We start from the raw sequence: 21,013 nt of genomic DNA, 5'->3' as shown, positions 1-21,013 counted from the left end.
CAAGAGTCCTCTCCTGAGAAACCGCTCTCCCTTCTTTGTTTGTGCTACAAAAACTGTAACTGGCTCCTCAGAGCACTGTATTTCCAGTACACACCTAATTCCTTAAGTGGGTATTTTTAGAATGCTCTTTTATTATTTATGTTGGACAGGCGCCTTCAGATTAAACTCATTGCAAAGATGCAAGTTCACACGCTAGGAAAGTGTTCAAGAGTCAAATCGCTGCTTCTTAATGAAAAGTGTATCCTACATGCGTGCGTGTGTGTGTGTGTGTGTGACAACTGAGTGTGTGTTCACAGACAGTCTACAGCAGCCAAGAAATTTTCCACTGTTACTGCACTTACCGAGGTTAGAAACTGTACAGATTCACACACACATACACATCACATACATATTATCATGAAAGCTTTTAAGGACTACTGATGCCAAGATATGTTATTGTAGAACGAACTGTGAGAGCAAAGTATTTAACCCTCTTAGAGATAAACCAGGAACTGGTAGGGAAAAAGAAACATAAGTCAGGAAGTACAGTACTTGTTCATGTGAATTACAGAGGAGACGCTGAGCAGCCGTGCTCATGATTCATACTTAAAAGTCCTGTCGATTCAAACAAAACTTGTTTTTCGATTAAAATTTTAGTATGTTAATATTTTTATTATTTATTTATTTATATATTTTTTTGCGGTACACGGGCCTCTCACTGTTGTGGCCTCTCCCATTGCGGAGCACAGGCTCCGGACGCGCAGGCTCAGCGGCCATGGCTCACGGGCCCAGCCGCTCCGCGGCACGTGGGATCTTCCCGGACCGGGGCACGAACCTGTGTCCCCTGCATCGGCAGGCGGACTCTCAACCACTGCGCCACCAGGGAAGCCCTATGTTAATATTTTTAAATTAACTTCTATGTTTAGGTTCATTTCACTTGGGCCATTTTAATATAACTTTGCAGAAATAACAGGCTTCAAATAAATCTAAATGTTTTGCTCTCCAGCCTCTCCTGAACATAGACTGATATTAAATAAAATGAACAGTATTCTTTATTTAACTGTTATAACGTCTTGGTCTTCCTTGAAAGTAAGCAAGTCATTTATAAGAATTTAAATATAACAAATATCTCTCAAAAGGAAAAAAAGGGGGGGGATGGATTTTATTGTTTTTAGTTATTTAAAAAAAATTTCTTTCTTTCTTTTTTTATTTTTGGCTGTGTTGGGTCTTTGTTGCTGAGCGTGGGCTTTTTCTCTAGTTGTGGCGAGCGGGGGCTACTCTTCGTTGCGGTGCGCGGGCTTCTCATTGCAGGGGCTTCTCTTGTTGTGGAGCATGGGCTCTAGGCGCGCGGGCTTCAGTAGTTGTGGCTCATGGGCTTAGTTGCTCCGCGGCATGTGGGATCTTCCCGGACCAGGGCTCGAACCCGTGTCCTCTGCATTGGCGGGTGAATTCTCAACCACTGTGCCACCAGGGAAGCCCGGGAATGGATTTTAAACATTCTTTTTTTTCTCCAGTGTTTCAGAGCAGTCATAGGATTTTCACTAGGTTTTCATAAAATGGTACAAGACACACTGTCTGTACAGGGATTGCAAATGGGTATATGAGATAAATAGCACTGAGGACCAGCCAACTAGTCAGTGGGAGATGAGAGACTAGAATTCTGATTTCCTCAGCGGAGGCCTCCCTTTCCTTGTTGGTGCCACTTTTCTTATTTGTAACATAGTAAACATTTCTAGCTAGAAAGGCCTGGCACAGAAGCAGGCGGTTTGGATCTGAAGGAGACAGTGTACCCACAGGGGTGGTAAGAAATGGACGTCTCTGGCTGTGCCACTGCAGAGGTAAAGGGCTCTCATTCCTCTCCCTTTCAGGCTGGGAGGCTCAATCTGCCCCACACTATCTCCTTGTCCCTCTTCCCTCAGTGATGTCACAGGAGCAGCAGCAAACCCACTGATCAATAACTCAGAAGGTGACTTCAACAGAGGCCACCCTTCTGGCTGGGGCACATTCCCAGACGATTACAAGTACCAACTTGCACTTTAGCACGAATCTATGAGTCTCATATTTCACCTGCTCATGAACTACATTAGTATATACATTTTGGAATTTGAAAAGTAGTTCCACAGAGACACTGTTTGCTACTTCTTACTTGGGACATTACTTAGTTTGCTATTTTCTTTTCTGGTTACTAATAAAGATGCTGTGATATAGATGAAATAAAAATACCTGGTAAAACCAAACCCGGAGATTTTTATTGCTTTTGCTACAATATTCTCACACACACAATTTGAATTTTCTAAATTTTATAAAAGCTTCAGAAGCTAACTTCTAATACTTCAATTATTCATTTATTTCAAAGCCCAATGGCATTTTTGTGCAACTGTATCATCAGTAGAAGTTTTGTTTGTTGGTCTGTTTTTTTTTTTTTTTTTTTTGGCCGCGCTTTACACGGGATCTTACTTCCCTGACCAGGGCTCGAACCCATGCCCCCTGAAGTGGAAGCATGGAGTCCTAACCACTGGACTGCCAGGGAAGTCCCTCAGTGGAAGTTTATATGACAAAAAACATGGTAATATATCACTATTTTCACCTTTATTGTACATGAGTAAAATAGTGACATCACGGTAAGAGATGTGTGTACAGAGAGTAAAATTACACCCAAAAGGAACATGTATCATATATGGTGGTGCAGAAGACAGTCACATATACATATTTTAAGAAAGTCTGGGCATATTTATTAAAAAGATCCAAGATATTAAAAAAATTAAAATAACTGAGTTTTTATTTACCAACTGGAGCAAATAGCCAATAACATCTTTCATTGTTTCTGAACTGAGATTAAAAATCATACTTTGGAGAGAAATAATCTAAGGGTTTGATCTAGATGATGGATATCATACTTGTAATTCGTAGTTGAAACCTCCAAACTACATGACCAAAGGCAAAAACCGACCAAAGGTAAAAAGGTTATGACACCAAAATAAATGTGATATAGGACAGAACTTACCGATGGATTTTTGCTTAATCCTACTTCTTGGCCACACAGAGAAAGGACGTGTACCAACTTCTCTTTCGTCCTCTTCTGGAAAAGAAACACACAGGCAGGTTTTAATCATGGGGTCCTGTGATCAAATCTATTCCAATACTGTAGCCATCAGCCACAAAGGGCTAACCCACCTGAAATGTGGCCAGTGAGAATGGAGATATAAAATACATGAAGAGTTGGTATGAAAAAAGAATGTAAAATACCTCACCAATAATTGTAAAATATTGAATTTATGTTAAAAAATATTTTAGATATATTATATATTTAGATATAATATATAGAGATATCTATTAGATATATATTACATATAATAAATGTGTTATTAAAATTAATTTTACCTTTTTTTCTTTTTCTCAAAAGGTGACTATTAGAAAATTTTAAATGAGGCTCACATTATATTTCTACTGGACAGTGCTGATCTAAGTTTTCCCAAGGGAGGGGACGTGAAAGTCAACCCCTTGGTTCTTTAGCAGGTATTCATTACTCCCCTTGATAATCTTTCTTGTGTGCTACAACTTTCAATCATTAGCAAGCCTTTCCTTACACCTAAATTAAATCTATTATATTACAACACAATTCTCTTTTCCTCAAATGGGAGGATAAATTTACTTTCTGCAGAATTAAATTCGATTATTTGCAAGGCATATTAAATCTTTCTCAATTTATTCTTCCTATAGTTAAATGGATAGAATTCCTTTTGCTTTTCTTCGTAAACCTTACTTTTCAGTTCCTTAAGCACGGGGATTCTTCTACAAACCATCACATTTCCCAATGACATAGACAAACTAGGTCTCAGAATGACTGGTGAGTTGAGAATGAAAAGGATGAGTAACCAGAGCCTAAAAAACGTTCATGTGCCTCAGAATTGCTCTTAAAGCACTCGTCCTCCTCTCCTGAAAATGATTTTTTTCCCTTTTAATCTGATTTAATATGGAGACTGCAAGGAGGCCAATATCACTCATAGATTTTCCTTCTTAATGGAACTCGGTTCCCTGCATCCTTCTTTTCAAATTATAGACGGGATACTCAATATGGTGTCATTTCAAGGTCAAAGACAGGAGGACCTCGATGTTGAAGAATGGCAAGAGAGTCACTAACCTATCTCCCTAAGTTTTAGTGGGCACTTTACAATTCTGGGAAGGAATGAATATAGAGGAGCATGGAATTGGGCTGTACATTTGTCTTCTCTTTTCCAAATTCCCAGGAAAGTAGAGTGGGCTCTCTATTCAAGCACGCAGTGAGCACACACTGAGAACCAGCTCTGGTCCAGTAGGCGCTGTGCTCTAAGCTCCATTTCCCTAACCTCTGAGAGTGAGGATGAGACCTGCTGGGCGTGCAAACAAAGGGTTTCTCTCTGCGCAGCACCCAGCAGCACCCACTTTGCCTTTCTCCCGTAAGGCAGTCCCTCTTTTTATCTTGGGACGGCTCTTCTCCTGCCAAATGGGGCTGTGCCTCTCTTGCACAGAGCCCTTTCTCCAGAATTGCTATGATGCTGGGGAGGGGAGGCCTCTGTCCTGAAATCATCAGAGCCAAAGACCATGTAAATCTGGAGCTGCAAGAGGTTGTTGGGCCTCACGTGAGAACAGTCTGCCTGAGAATGAAGTCAGCAGGGAGGAAAGCAGGCCTAAGACTTTGGGAAGAGAAGGTGGGGACAGTGAGAAGGACAGAGAGGGTCTAAGGATTGTGTGTGCTATAGTCCAGTTCTGCTTGAAGTTACGATATAGGAGTTAACACACTCCCCTTCCACTTAAGGTAGTTTTTCACTGGGCTTCTGGCACATGTCACCAAAAGAGCCCCAAATAATGCATGGGTTTCACTTGACAGCAAGTCCAATGACATCAATACTGTGATGCAGTCACCCAGAAAGTGAATACAGATAACAGAACCACAGAGAAATCTGGCCGCCCACCATGCTCTGCAGGGTCAGGTGTGCATGGAGCCCACTGACTGGAGGGCAGGCTCGTGGGACTGCAGCCAGAATGGTCATTGGGGTGTGGCCCTGTTATGCAGGATTGGTTAGGAGAACTAAGGATGTATTACTTGGAGAAAAGAGGACTGATTTGGGTGAGTGGCAGAGGGGGGAGGGTTTCTTTAAGTGTTTGAAGGGCTGCCATGTGAAAGACAGATCCAACTGCATTTTCTAAGCCTTAAGAGAACTAGGACCAATGAGAAGAAGCAATAGAGTGTCAGACTTCAACTCAATGTAATGAACTGTTCAAAGATAAAATGGGTTCCCTCGGGATACAGCATACCGTGAGATCATCATCAGTGAAGTGTCGATGCCCAGACGGGAATATTGGGATGGTGGATGCAGGAATCCCATATCACAGTTGGGTTCAATAGGTCCCCTAAGCTCCCTTCCAATCCTGGGAGTTGAGGACTCTTTACCTGAGAATACTGGGGCCTTTTCCAGCTTACAGGAACAAGGACATTGGAGTTGGAGCCTGATGAGGTGGAGGATGCACTCCGGGTGACGGCCATGGCCCTGGGCTTCCCATCACGCCCAGAAGAGTTCTGCAGTTCATCGTATCGCCTCCCGATGATGGGCGTCTTGAGAAAAAAGAATAGAGAAGCACACGTTCTGCTATCTCATTCATACTTCTGGGGTATATGGATCACTCTATCCCAGCAGCAACCAAGAACTGCTTATCTGATTAAAACTTAGATTAGAGAAGTTCAGTGTTACAAGGAGGCTCATTTTCCTTATGTTCAAATACATATTCCAGATCATTTTGCATCTTCAACACTTTCTCACCCTCTTTAGCAGCTGAAAACAAATCCAATTTCTTGTTCTTTTTTTTTTTTTTCAATTTCTTGTTCTTTTTAAAAAATATTTTATTTATTTATTTATTATTATTATTATTTGCTGTACATGGGCCTCTCACTGTTGTGGCCTCTCCTGTTGTGGAGCACAGGCTCTGGACGCGCAGGCTCAGCGGCCATGGCTCACGGGCCCAGCCGCTCTGCAGCATGTGGGATCTTCCCGGACCGGGGCACGAACCCGCGTCCCCTGCATCGGCAGGCGGACTCTCAACCACTGCGCCACCAGAGAAGCCCCAATTGCCTGTTCTTAAACACACTTTAGAAATGATTGTAAAGATAAGAAGGAAGACATGCAGGAAAGCAAAATAGTTTTCAGATGTTTAACCTTGAAAGACTTTCTTTATAGTTAAAACAAGACCAAAATTCCTTCCCTTCATCCCAACCTGTAATCACCAATCTTGATACACTCTCAATTATTTAAAAATTTGTTTAAATTATTTATATCTTTTCAATTATTTTAATGAATGAGGTCAGGGCCAGGTTCTCGACAACACTTCAGAAATTTCACTTCCTGCGAGTCCTGGAGTGTGGTGGCTGGGTAGGCAGCACCTCCCAAACTTTAGCCCCAGGGAGGTCTCTGCAGAAACCTGTTCATAGGTCTACATTCAGAGATGGCAGATGCTGGCTGGTAATTCTCCACCTGCCTCTCAAGGCACATCTTTCTGGAGCAGCTGCGTCTCCGAGGCATGCAGCTGATTGGCTACGGGTTTTCTGTACCTCTTTGGGACAGAGTAAACTTAAGTCAAAGAGTAAGCTTCCCCCACCCCCAGCAATGTAAAAAAAATGTTAAAAATTGAAAAATACTGAGCTGATACCTTAATATCATATACATACTAAATATCATGATGGTAGCACAACAGCATCTCATCCTGAGTATTGAAATGATGAATGGTCAGTGAGACTACTGTGTGAAAAAACCCAGTCTAGCTATAACCTAATTAATAGAGTAAGTTCCATGTAAGCAGATCTAGTTTATTCCTTTAGTGAATGAATCCATTCAGCTGTGTTGAAGAATATTTATGAAGTACCTAACATGCATCAGACACTGTACAGACCCTGCTTACCAAGTGGACAGGCCGTTGTTTCTGCTTTGGGGGGGTATATGGGTCATGGGGTAAAGGTGACAGGAAAGCAAATGTATTTTTACATCTTAGACTAAAATAGTTAAGTACAGGCCTCCCAAAAGTTTGTTCATGGACCAGTAGGTAAACCTGACTATTTTCTGTCTTCTTCTCTTCCTAACTCCTTAGTTTCTAAGTCTCTTCCCTCCTCACACCCATCTCCCTCAAGGCAAGCATTTAGATAGTTATACTGGTTTAAAAAGCAGTGTGGTTTGGGGAAGTGACCATAAAGGCAGATTCCGTATTCCTGTAAATCTCAGGCATCCGCTGGTTTGGCTGCAGTTCAGGAAACAAGGTTGTGGATACAAGATAGGACGTGACAGCTGTCAGATGAAGAATGAGTGAAGGTCATGGTTTAAAAGGCTTAAGATCATTCCATTTTTTTTTTTTTTTTTTTTTCTTTTTGCGGTATGCGGGCCTCTCACTGTTGTGGCCTCCCCCGTTGCGGAGCACAGGCTCCGGATGCGCAGGCCCAGCGGCCATGGCTCACGGGCCCAGCCGCTCCGCGGCATATGGGATCCTCCCAGACCGGGGCACGAACCCGTATCCCCTGCATCGGCAGGCGGACTCTCAACCACTGCGCCACCAGGGAGGCCCAGATCATTCCATTTTAAAGTTATCTTTTTGGGGGAAATCATTTTTATATAGCTGAGGCTAGCTTTTTTTTTTTTTTTTTTTTGCGGTACGCGGGCCTCTCACTGTTGTGGCCTCTCCCGTTGCGGAGCACAGGCTCCGGACGCGCAGGCCCAGCGGCCATGGCTCATGGGCCCAGCCGCTCCGCGGCACGCGGGATCCTCCTGGACCGGGGCACGAACCCGCGCCCCCTGCATCAGCAGGCGGACCCCCAACCACTGCACCACCAGGGAAGCCCTAGCTTCTATTTTTAAAAGCTGCCAGAGAAGAGCCCCAGTGAATAGGACAATGCGTTGAACCTAATCTAGGCCTTAGGAGCTTTCACTTGACATAACTGTAAAATAAGTTGCCCCTTCTCCAGGCAACTAGTTCTGACCTTTGCCACTATGTATTCATGCTAAAGTTTACAGAAAGAGTTAACATACCTCTGAAATATCAAAGTGAAAGTCCAGGGTTTTCCCGGGTAATTCCTTAGACGCACTGGTCCATACTCGATGTATTTCTATCTTTGAAAGGTCACTGTGTTGGTAGGAAGGTAAAACTAGGCTGGCAGATCGAGAAACTACTAGCTTCAAGATATTCAAAGCTTCTCTCCAGTGGATGCTCTGAAGGAAATAAAACAGTCAATGGGTAAAAATAATTTGAAAAACAAAACAAAACACACTATGACGCTAGCTACCAAAACTTCTGGTCAGGACTCATCGATTTAAAACAGTGCAGGAAATTCTGTAATAAGTAAAAGGCAAATGACATAAAAAGATAATTTATGCATAAGATGAGCTACATTTAGGAAACAAGAAAAAAAGACCCGTGTTGTCCACATTCAAATAAGTAAAAGTTTAAAATGACAAGGTACCATTTTTGCTAATGAGGTATTTCTTCAGTTTGAAAAACAAAACAGAAAACAAACAACTGCCCCCCCTCCCCTGCAGCAACCCTCGTTGCATTTTATGCTACTGTCTACTCACTCTTTCTCAAGATTCTCCCCACCTCCAGTTTCCAAGCGTCCTTGGTCCTCCTCCTCCTCCACTGGCTCTTCCTGCCTCACCTGCTCCTGGGCATCTGATCTCTGCCCTCAGCCCTCTTCTCTTCTTCTCCACATCTTCCTCATGACCTAACCCAGGAATCTGGGAGCCATTCTCACCTCCCCTCTTTCTCTCCCTCCTGAGAACTTGATCCCCCCCACCCCTCCATTGCTGTTGGCACTGGCTCAGCTGAATCCTCTCTGGCCTCTGCCTGGACTATTTCAATGGCCTCTTAACTGGCTTCCCCAGTTGCAGCCTCTCCTTGGGTCCGTCATCAAACCCACTGCAGCTACAGTGATCTTTCTAGAATCTTCAGCTCAAGCCACTTCCCTGCTTAAACTCCTTCAAGGGCTCCCTCTGGTGGACAAGGTGGAGTCCACACTCCTTGAGCAAGGCCTGCAGGGGTAATCTCCCCCAGGCAACTCCTGGAGTTGCCCAAACCAGCCAAGGTCTCTTAGCCTCTGTGCCTTTCCTCATGCTACTCCCTCATCCTGGAATGCCCTTCCTCTCCTTATTGCCTTACCAAACTCCTACTCTTCCTGTAAGTCTCATTTGTTTCACCCTTTTTGTATCCCTGACAACCCCAAGCTGACTGAGGTACTTCTCCCACAAAACTATTGAACACAGATAAACTAGCATGATAAAAGTTATTATTTGCCTAGGCCTTGGAATAAAGTGCATGAAATAAAACACATTTCCTTCACTGTTAAATTCTACACATGGGAGGTCATGGTTTGAATATGAAATTAGCCACCATTCAAGATAAGATCTTGAGCACCAGGGATGGCCCACAGGCCTAAGAATAGGTAGCCTAATAAAACAATCACTTTTTTTTTTTTAACTAGGGGCACATGATTAGTAGAAACATGTGAACTGACCCTCTGTCCCTCATGAGTGTAAAGTGAGAAAGTGGTAATGAATGCCTACCACATGGTACAACTATTTCTGGAGCAACACCACTCGAAAAAAAAAAAAAGCTTGCAAATCATTTTTAGCATTAAGTAATTTTCTGCAAGTAACGTGACTGGTGAAGTGAGGATGGAAAAAAAAAAGTTTAAAATTGTACGGCTTAGTCAATGAGTTTAACCAGAGAAAAACCTAGCATTTGCCCTTGAACTCTGAAACTTACCAAGTACACTACGTTTGTTTGCTGGAGTATTTTCAAGCACATTTATGCCACTTTCTTAACCTTAATTCCTTCAACTCTAAAGGGACAATTTGAACCTCTGAATTAACTGTTCGCATTTGAAACGCCTGGCCTAGAACCAGGCACAAGCAAGTTGCTTCTTCCTTCTCCATTGAAATAGGACCCCTCAAATGAGACCCTGCCCCTGCCCTCCCAGCCAGGAGTGTGCTTTCAATACCCAGCCTAGAAGCCCAAGAGGCAGAGAGGTGTCCTCCGAAGGCTCAGGAACGCACTGCGGCCTGGTCCTGCCTTTTTCCTCAGGATACCACTCAGGGTGTGGTCGGCCACCATCTCAGCCGCTCTCAGCACGTTATGGATATCAATGAATGAACTTGCAGCCTGGCACCCATATAGCTCTGTGGCCAAGTACAAAGAAAGCTCCATGCAAAGCCTCAGTCTTTCTGGAATGACTTTCTGGAAACATCCTGGATCAAATACTCACTTGCACGTATTTTTCAATGGTTTTCAGAACTTCCACATTGAACTGCTTTACCGGAACGACAGAAAGGTCCATGTAGCTGAGCAGACTGTAGATCACTTGCAGGAGGGGCTGCTGCATGCTGGGGAGGCCCTTCTCCAGCAGCTGTGGGGAAAAGCACAGCGTGAGTCAGTTTGACACCAGATTTTCACACAGAAGCACCAGGGTTTCCTAGTACCTTTATGATTGCACATTTCCTTAGGAGGGAAAAGAAAATCCTAACTACTGAAGAAATGGAGGTATTATCAAAGGCAATGCAGGTAGGTCTGAGTATATAAATATAATATTACACAATGGAATGCAACAAAATAAACCTCAAAAGGAAAGCATCAAACACCACTAATGACTGAAAAATATAAATGAAAATGAAAGATACATTTATCAGTTATCGAATTGGCAAAGATTAGAAATTGATGATAGTACTGGTGAGGACATAAGAAGAGTGTTCTTACACATCAGCGGAAATGTAAATTGGATAATTTGGCAATTGAGATCAACAGTACTAAAAGGGTTCATATCTTTTGAAATACTAATTACACTTTTAGGAACTTTTCCAAACCTAGAGATAAATACTAAGATTTAAATAAGAGATTTCACCAAGGCATTATTTATAATGGTAAAAAAAACAAAACAAAAAACCCCACACAAAACAAGAAAGCTCTGTAAGCAATTTAAATGTCAAACACTAGGGAAATGGATACATAAATTATGGTAAATTGTATGATGAAATACCATGCAGTCAATAGAATGACATTTTTAAAGATAGTAAAGGATATCAGATAATATTAAGTGAAAGAGGAAGGATATATAATTTCTATATAATAGATGATGCCAACATTGATGTGAGTGGGTGTGTGTTACATAGAAATAACGCTGGAAGTAAACCCAACAAAATGTTGATAGTGTTTCTCCCTAGATAATATAATTATTTTTGAACACATACTGCTTTTATAATCAGGGGGAAAAATCAATGACATTTTCAAAAAGGAAAGCAAAATAGTGAGAAAACTGATGTGACAGACATAATGAAAAAGGCTACTGTTCAAAATTAAAAATTAATAGAAATGATTCAAATAAATGCTGAAATTCCACATCAAAAGTGGCCCAGGGCTTCCCTGGTGGTGCAATGGTTAAGAATCCGCCTGCCAATGCAGGGGACATGGGTTTGAGCCCTGGTCCAGGAAGATCACACATGCCACGGAGCAACTAAGCCCGTGCACCACAACTACTGAGCCTGCGCTCTAGAGCCCGCGAGCCACAACTACTGAAGCCCAAGCGCCTAGAGCACGTGCTCTGCAACGAGAGAAGCCACTGCAATGAGAAACCTGCGCACCGCAACGAAGAGTAGCCCCCGCTCACTGCAACTGGAGGAAGCCCACATGCAGCAACGAAGACCCAACGCAGCCAAAAATACAATAAATAAATTTTTTTAAAAAGTGGCCCAAAGAAATAACTGAACGGTTAACAGATGAGGAAATATACAATTCCACAAATCTATTGTATGAAAAAAGGAATATCTTCACTAGAAAGGAAATACATAAAGAGATTAATTTTAAAGTACCAATAAAAATATTCAACTGAAAACATGTATAAATGGAATGATAGAATTTAGTGGGGATATGGGATAACCTGAATATTTATACGTTGTTTGTAGTATTGTAAATTGGGAAAATCTCTGTGAAGACCAATTTCCCAAATGCATACATTTTCCCAAATGTATCCATGAGCTTTACCTGGATAGATTTTTTGGGAAATGCCACCAGGAAAAATGAGCTAAATGTAATCTGATAAAAAGTCTGCATCAAAGGACTATTTAAAAAAATTATGAATACAAGCAACAAAAGGTAGATGGTTAACGATATAATTCCACAGTTATTGAAAGTGACAAGATGTGAGCTATGTCAACACATACACACATACAAAGTTAGTGTGAAGTGAGCACAGCAGGTTCAGTGGAAACAGTGACCACAGCTGCCTAAAATTATATGTAGGTACCTGGCCAACACCAGAAAGAACATGGGACTAACTGAAATAGCAGTTAATTTATATCATATGTAGTGAGTAGGTAAGTTTATATTAAAATTTTTGGTGACAATTGTTGATAAGGGCAGCATAGAACAAATTAGGATATCCAGTTTAATTTATTTTTTTATTGTGGTAAAATACATATAATATAAAATTTACCATTTTAACTATTTCTAGGTGTACAATTTAGCGGCATTAAGTACACCCACATTGTTGCGCAACCATGACCACTATTTATTTCCAGGACTTGTTTATCATCCCAAACTGAAACTCTATAACTGTAAAACAGTGGCTATAAATTTGCCGCTTCTATGTTCCTCATATAAGTGGAATCATGTATGTGTCCTCTTGTGTCTGGCTGATTTCACTTCGCATAATATTTTCAAGGTTCCTCTATGTTGTAGCCTGTGTCAGCACTTCATTCCTTTTGAAGCCTGAATAATATTCCATCGTATGTACAGACCACAGCCCATTTGTATTTTTGAAACTTTTATGTCTAGTGAACCAAACAAATTTTGCCTCCTTGCTCTCTCCCAGATCACCTTGTTTTAAAACAGGCATTGGCTGCCTTGGTAAGCAGGGTGTTTGCATTGTTTGTCCCGGTACTTCTTGTGTGCTAAGGTATGTGTGTGCTGGATTAGTAACTCTTGCAGGGACAGATGTGACCAAGGTGATTATCAAAAGCAGTAGGTGGCACTTAAGAGAGGTTCTTTAAATGCCAGGGATGGGGGGTGTGAAAAGAGCAAAATAATCCTCGGCTGTTGACAGTGCGAATACAGCCCAATATTGCTGATCTGTGTTGCAAACCAAAATCCTGCAGGGTCAATTATATATGCTGGTGGATGAAGCAGCTACCTACTTTTTCTAGGTAGAGGCTTTCAGTCTTATGGAGCCTTTCCAAAAATGACTGATTCTTAACCTATCTGCATTCTGAATTGGTGATATAATACAAGAAAAATTAGAATGGACTGTCTTCATCACTTCTGAAAAGGCCCCAGCAAGAGGCATGAACGCAGATCCAGAGAGGAAAAGCAAACGCTGAAAATGCTAAAACAAGGTAATACTATCAATCACTTGCCTCATAGATTTCATGACCTTGTATAGTAAACTAGTTGGGGTCTGGGGGTGCTAAAGAATAACATTTCATCACTTGCCGAAAGTGGTATGTATTTCTAGCATCAGCGTACACAGAAGTCAGAGTAGGGGTTTGCAATGAATGTGCTAGGAACACACTGGTATGAGGACAAAAATCCCACCCCAGTTTTAAAAACAAACACAAAAGATGAAGATAAAAGGTTTTTTGGGGGCTTCCCTGGCGGTGCAGTGGTTGAGAGTCCGCCTGCCGATGCAGGGGACACGGGTTCGTGCCCCGGTCCGGGAAGATCCCACATGCTGCGGAGCGGCTGGGCCCGTGAGCCATGGCCACTGAGCCTGCGCGTCTGGAGCCTGTGCTCCGCAACAGGAGAGACCACAACAGTGAGAGGCCCGCATACCGCAAAAGAAAAAAAAAAGTTTTTTTCAAAAATATATGCTTTGTTAATGAGTTCAGAGCAAACAACCATTAAACATACAAGCCACACAATAACTCTTTAAATAAGATTTGAACACCCAGAATAATGCAGATAAAATCTCCTCATCTCTGCCATGTCTGGCAGGTATTAGTGTAGTAAAAAGGAGTTTAAGCTTCGGAGGCAGCTATACCTCATTTCACCTTAAACTTGTGGCAGATTACTTAACCTGGCTGAGCCTCGGAATCTTTGTTAAAATAAAGAATCCTACATCACTGGGTTGTTGTGAGGATTTTAAATGATTCCATACAGCATCTGTGCCAGTAGGTAATAGGTGATCAGTAAGTTAAGGCTATTGTTATCAGTTTTACATACATATTTTACCCATAGAAACTATAACAGATTTTATCCTTAATTGAAGAGCTTACCTCTGCCAGGTAGGTAACCATATTCAAGGTAATGTCAGCATATGCTTCATGAAGGTATCGACAGACCACGTTGACCCATGTGGTACAGTCCCTCGTGTAGCTGTGTGTTTTATAAAGAGTCATGACATGTGCAAGATTGGAAAGTTTGGGGTTCTTCTCTTCCAGACAAACCTTTTACAGGAAGAAAATCAATTAGGGATAAAACAGCCTGATGAAAAGGAAGAAATGTCAGCAATTTTGCTATAAGCCCCAGCAGCCTGGAAAATTGATCGATACATTTTTTGGGTAGCTGCAGAGGCGCTTAGTAATTTAATTTTCACAATTTTTTTCCACTTGTTTTCTCAATAATGAAATGACAATGCAAATCAGCCACCCAGAGATGTGAATTACTAGTGACATCAGTTATCATTTTCAGGTTTATGAAACTCATCACCCTGTCTGAGCCTGGTAATCTCTGTCCACCATTAGGCCTTGGATCTCCCTGAGGGTGAAACTGTAAGGCATACCTGAGCAATCCTTTCGGCTATATCCTTACAGAACTGGCCGGGGTTTTCAAAATGCTGTATCAGCTGGGGCAGAAGACACAAGACATTCAGTGGAAACCCTGGATTAGAGAAGATACAACGGAGACAAGTGAATATGGTGCATTTGAACCATTAATAGCGGGAAGGCATATTACAGATTTTATTCTGAGGTGATGCAAAAGCAGCCTTTTGAAGCAGCTTTGAGCTGAACTAACATAAATCCAGGAAAAATGTATGACTGCAATGGCACCGTTTCAAAGGAGGCACTGAAGTACATTTGTAATTTGCAGGTTCAGCGGCTGTTTTGCTATGGACTGTTGCAAATAAGAATGATTGGCACAGATTTTAAAAAGCAGATTAAAATGAATTGAAGCACTAGTTTGAATTTTTATCAAAAATGTATTTTAAGGAAAACCTGCTTGAGAAGACACAGGCCAATCAATTTAAGTCTTACTCATGTAATCAGAAAGACTCTTTAAAATGATGAGTAGCTTAGTTCCACTGTATCAAGCTTTGGCTTCCTGGAAAGAATTCTGGGCCACATGCCATGGTATTAAAAATCTGGTTTGTTGTTGGCTTAATTCACAACGATAGGGAACCAAGGGAATTTTCAAGAGGAAAGGAAAGGCTTAGAAAAATAAAAGATTTAGGAGTTAAGAAAAAAGGGAAAAAAGTCTGTACGACAGCAGTGGAATAAACCAACACTATCTGCAATTTGATCTGGAAAGCATAAAGAAATGATTACTGTCTTATGTATTACTCCTGCCCCTTTATGCTATTGCCTTAAAAATATCTCTTACAATATACATAACTAAGAGTTATATAGAATTTTAAGACTTGTATAGAATTTTAAAAGAAAGAACAAAGTATTCCCAAAGAACCATTTTTAAGCAGAATCCTTAGAAGTACTAAGCCCACATTATCTTATTACACTAAACATGAGTCCCACCATGACCAGAACTGTAAGAGCGTGAGTGATGTGGGCTTTACCAATGGCTTGGGATGAGTCCACCATGGATACTCTGGACACCGGTGTCAGCAAACTGAACAGCTGCAGGGTAAGGTCGGTGGTGGTGACGGAGGTGAATCCCTTCAGGAGCAGCTGCTGCAACCCTGAGAAGTCCGCCCACTTGAGCTGTGCCTGGAGTTTCTCCAGTTTTTCTCGGTTCTCAGCTTTATCGAGTGGCATGTGAGCCAGCAGTCTGTTCAACAGCCTTAAGGCCATTAGGTATTCAAACTCAAAATCGGATTCCATCAAGGCCACCGCGACCCAAAAGATGGTGGCCAACAGGTTGGTTGGATGGTTTATGTGTGATGGGTCCGTGAGGCTGTCCTTCAAGGAAGATGAGCTTCTGGTTTTTGAGGAGAGGCCTTGTTGGGTACAGGCCTGAATTCTGTCCAGGGTGGCACTTCGAGGTGGGTCTGAGGACCGGTCGACAACACCAAACTTCTTGGGCACAGAGAAGCTCCTTTGATGCCGGCTGCGCTCTGAAGTTGCTGTGCTGCCGCTGGCTGTCCCAGGGTTCACATTGAGTTGTCCTGTGCTCTTTCTGCTTGCTGTTAGTTTAGCACTAGAGCTTAAGTCTGGTGATGAAGAGCTGGGGACAGAAGTTAAAAAGTTCAATAGGAAGCCAACACATTTCAGTGAAAGGCTAGTCCTCTCAAGATCCATCAACAAACAATGAGGAAGGGAAATCATTCTTTGGAAATATTACTTTCTATTCATTTTTCCACATTCTTAAACGGAAAGAATATGTTTCCTTATTCTTAAACATAAAGCTATGAAAAACAAAACTTAATCAGAACAACCCTCACCAACAGAACCACATACTGATTTCCACTTATCAAAAAGTTAAAGAAATAAGCAGTTGCCTGTAAAGTTTACTGATCTTTCATTTATTTTTTGTTTGAATTTGGGTAAGAGTAATTACAAAATAAAATGTACCTGATAGGTACAAATGCTAATATTCTATTAACTGACTGATAAAAAGAACAGATAAAGAAATATCTAGGAAAAAAAAGTAAATGTTTGTGTCAAAGGAAAATTTTTGCACTTATAAACGTTTATGAAAAAGGATTTCTAAATCTATTTCAGGCTGAAAAGATAGAACTCTTTATGAACATTCTTGCTAAATTTTTACTGATTTAGATTAATCTGTAGGTTTCTATAGATAAGTATGTATGATGTTAGTAATCGCACTAAAATTACGTATGCATAAAAATGTTCAACTTAAAAATGAAACAAAGCTCAAAGTGATATAACATTGCCGACTGAATTTCAAGCAAGATGAGCTTAATTACACGAACAGAATACAAAATTGTGAATGATTTGAAATGGGCTATTAAACATTGCCAGGAGCAAAAGGAATTGAAAAATTAAAAAAAAGAAAGATCCTAAGGTAGAAATTTCTTCAAGTAAAATCAACATTTATTCCAACAGTCTTTATAGTGATCCATCAGTTGTGTTTCGTATATATTCATTTAAAAAATAATACTTTGGGGCTTCCCTGCTGGCACAGTGGTTAAGAATCTGCCTGCCAATGCAGGGGACATGGGTTTGATCCAGGGCCTGGGAAGATCCCACATGCTGCGGAGTGACTGAGCCCACGTGCCACAACTACTGAAGCTCGCGCACCTAGAGCCCACGCTCTGCAACTGGAGAGGCCACTGCAATGAGAAGCCCATGCACTGCAAGGGAAAGTAGCCCCCACTCTCCACAATTAGAGAAAGCCTGCACGCAGCAGCGAAGGCCCAATGCAGCCAAAAATAAATAATAGGACTTCCCGGTGGTGCAGTGGTTAAGAATCCTCCTGTCAACGTAGGGGACATGGGTTCGAGCCCTGGTCCAGGAAGATCCCACATGCTGCGGAGCAACTAAGCCCATGCGCCATAACTACTGAGCCTGTGTGCCACAACTACTGAGCCCACATGCCACAACTACTGAAGCCCATGCACTTAGAGCCCATGCTCCACAACCAGAGAAGCCACCATGATGAGAAGCTGGCCAAAATAAAAAAATTTTTTAAAATTAAAAAATAAAATACTTTGTTTCTATAGAATGTAATAAATAGGATAATTACATAAAATTTGAAAAAATACTCAAAGAAACAGGAAATGAAAAATCATTAATATTTGTATTATTTAGAAATAACATTTATTGTCTATCTTTTTTTTTTTTTTTTTTTGCGGTACGCGGGCCTCTCACTGTTATGGCCTCTGCCGTTGCGGAGCATGCACAGGCTCAGCAGCCATGGCTCACGGGCCCAGCCGCTCTGCGGCATGTGGGATCTTCCCGGACCGGGGCACGAACCCGTGTCCCCTGCATTGGCAGGCGGACTCTCAACTACTGCGCCACCAGGGAAGCCCCATTTATTGTCTATCTTGCTGATGTTTTAAAATACTTATCTACTGTGTGTGTGTGTGTGTGTTGTAACTTCTTTTTTTTTAACTTAAGGAAATGTCATACGTACTTTCTTGGATCACACACAGACTTCCAAAACTGGATTTGTTCTTTAGACATTGCCCAAAGTCCAGGCATTTCCCAAATATTCAGTACCGCATATTTGATTTTCAAAACGAAGTTAAACTGATTCTCACCGAGATAACACAGTTAAGAGATCACTGTTCTTCAGGCAGTCAGACAAGTTACCCACGGCAGCTTCCAAGGTAAGGAGTGCTTCCATTACATAACCCTGCCGAACAGGCAAAGACAACGTTCTGTACTGCTTATAACTATTGTTAACTTCCTGAAGATACATTTAATCAAAGCAAACTATTCAAATAATGGTAATATTGAAAGTTAGACAGTCATGGTTACTTTAATGTACAAAGGCTACAAACAAATTTTAAGGGCCACTTAGGAAATTCAGATGGCTTAGGAGTTAGATAATCATGAAGATGTATTTCCCTAGCTGTGAGGTCTTCCACAGATCAATCTCATTTGAAATCCAACAGGGAGGGGCAAGGGACAAGCATGGCCCCTTGTTGAGGGGGATGGTGGGCATCTGAAATACAGAGTGGCAACGTCTGAAAGCCAGAGATTAAGAGATGAAGGATGAGAAGGGCTGTGTCCCAAGGGCATTTTATAGCATACTGCCAATGGCCAGGAGGAGGAAAAGAAGCTGAAGTCTACAGGCGTGCAGGTCCTCTGAGATGCAGAACATTTCTGGTGGAAAAGAAGGGCTTGGTCCAAGCTACAGAGCTTGTAATGCCCCTGGCTTTCCAGCTCCCTGGTCTCTGGGGTCCCCAGTCCACAGGGTCTTCCTGTGGCATCTATTCTCCCCACTATTTCTTTTGCTTTTCCCAGTTTATGGAAGGCTAAGCACACAGACAGGTGTGGTGCTTTGCACAGATACAATAGCGATCCCTTCTCTGGGTGGGCAGGTTGCACAACCGCATCTTAGGTTGTTAGTAGAAAAGACAAAACGAGACAACTCCCTCAGCCCCCACCAAGTAAAATCAATAAAGACCAAACAACACAAAGAGTCACCATAGGATTTCAGTTGTTGGCTCAATAAAAGCGTCCACTGAATTTCTAGAACAATGCCCCCTGGAGTGATTTTTGTAAAAATAAAAGTCAACCTCTAGAATTTAAAAATAAATTTTACACATCCAAATGGTTGGGATACTTCGCGAGAGGAAGAAAGCTCAAAGAAAGCTATTAACGCCCCATCTTTGAGCCGAGAGAAGGGTGAGCTCCTGGGCTTTGCTTCCGTACCTGAATCTCATCTCCATGCTCACCAATCACCTCCACCAGCCTCGAGAGAAGGTCCGACAAGGCGTGTGCTGACAGTGGCTGTTTGAGGGCCCGGAATATCTGGAAGGAGCGGCCGGCATAGTGTCTGGAAGAGCTGGCGAGGGCTGTCTGCAGAGCAACTTCACTCAGGTGCTGCTCCAGGTGGAAACCTAGGGCACAGGGGTGGGAGCAGGTCAGCCGCTTCTCTGCAAACCTCGGACACCAGTTATCCGCACGTTTACAGCAGGCTAGCTGCACAGCGCTACCTCCTGGTGGTACTTATTTAAAAATTAACCATTTTAAAATAAAACCCAAGTCTGAATCAGTCTTAAGGGGGCATCGTGGAGTACAGTCAGAAGCTCTGGAGCAAGGTGGTCCTAGCTTTGAATGGGGGATTTGGGACTCTGGGAAAGAAGCTAATTCTCTGTGAGCCTGCTTCCGTGTCTTTACCTTGTGAATAGTAGCATTTACCTCAGAAGGGTTGTGAAAATCAAACAACTTAAAAAGGGCTTAGTACTGTCTCTGATACATAATATGTGCTCACAAGTGTATTATTATTTATTACGCTGCTATTGTTTGACATTGTTCTTCTGTACTTTTTACATAGAATACTTTCACTCCTGTTTTCATAAGAGAATTTGTTAGAAACAAGTTTTTGGAGGACTTGTGTACGCAGAGGAAAGCGAAGCACAGCCAAGGCCTGGGCCAAAGTCTTTGCTCTTCAGAATAGTCCATAAACATGCAGATATGGAGGTGTAGGCATTGCAGAGAAGGCAGGCATCATTTAAACTTTCACCTGAATACTTGTTCTTCCACCAGCATGAAGGTAATCTCAGTCCTCAGAAAACCAGGTGATCAGACAGAAATGAAAGCAAAAGGGAAAGTCCATGACTGAATTCTGGGCCACTAAACCCTACACTTGCTGTCCCTCTTTACAGGGAGAAAATCAGGCTACGAGAGTCACAGGACATGACGAAAACGGCGACTTGAGCTGTCTCCATGGTCTAGAGGCTCTGTGGCACATTCGATTGTCTCACGAATGAGGACCAGGAGGGATAATTCAGCGTTACGGTTGTTAGCTGCTGCTTGGCTGTCTCACCCCAGGGACACGTAGACCATATAAGAAAATGTTCCTGCAGAGTCAACAAAGGGTCCTGGAAAATGGACTTCGACACATTCAGGGTAGTAAATACAGGATGAAACCCATATAGGCAGTTCACAACCTATGAACGGATGTTTCAAAATAGTTTTTTACATCTTTATTTTGCTTTTCAAAACATATTTTTCTACTTAAGCCACTTAATATATGGGGGTTAGGTCCCCTGGCAGTGAACAAAAGCTTATTTAAACCACATTGCTGGAACCATACTAGTAGGATTGCAGAATCCTCCCCCGTCCCACCACCACTAAGACGATGTCCTTTGGGAAAAGCTATTTAATGGGTGGCAGAGAAAAGAAGAAGGTTTCCTTTACTCCCTGTTACACTGAACGTACATTTCCCAGCC

The 21,013-nt window shown here is 42.1% G+C and overlaps 1 protein-coding gene across 2 annotated transcripts in view; it reads right to left on the bottom strand.

Annotated features, from left to right (window-relative positions):
* FRY (FRY microtubule binding protein) overlaps positions 1-21,013 on the bottom strand; it is a 324,059-nt gene that overhangs the window by 30,279 nt on the left and 272,767 nt on the right. For both annotated transcript variants that reach the window (XM_082602261.1, XM_082602262.1), the window contains exons 42-50: positions 19,491-19,678; positions 18,371-18,465; positions 15,764-16,371; positions 14,756-14,853; positions 14,250-14,420; positions 10,253-10,393; positions 8,025-8,204; positions 5,411-5,572; positions 2,984-3,058 (exon numbers count right to left, since the gene is read on the bottom strand). In XM_082602261.1, the coding sequence (XP_082458387.1) occupies positions 2,984-3,058; positions 5,411-5,572; positions 8,025-8,204; positions 10,253-10,393; positions 14,250-14,420; positions 14,756-14,853; positions 15,764-16,371; positions 18,371-18,465; positions 19,491-19,678 (1,718 nt within the window). The remainder of the gene's footprint in view (positions 1-2,983; positions 3,059-5,410; positions 5,573-8,024; positions 8,205-10,252; positions 10,394-14,249; positions 14,421-14,755; positions 14,854-15,763; positions 16,372-18,370; positions 18,466-19,490; positions 19,679-21,013) is intronic.

The sequence above is a fragment of the Mesoplodon mirus genome (genome assembly GCF_964341445.2).
Source record: "Mesoplodon mirus genome assembly, chromosome: 17".
NCBI lineage: Eukaryota > Metazoa > Chordata > Mammalia > Artiodactyla > Ziphiidae > Mesoplodon > Mesoplodon mirus.
Note: the sequence above shows the minus strand (reverse complement) of the source record. Positions and strands in the feature narration are given on the sequence as shown.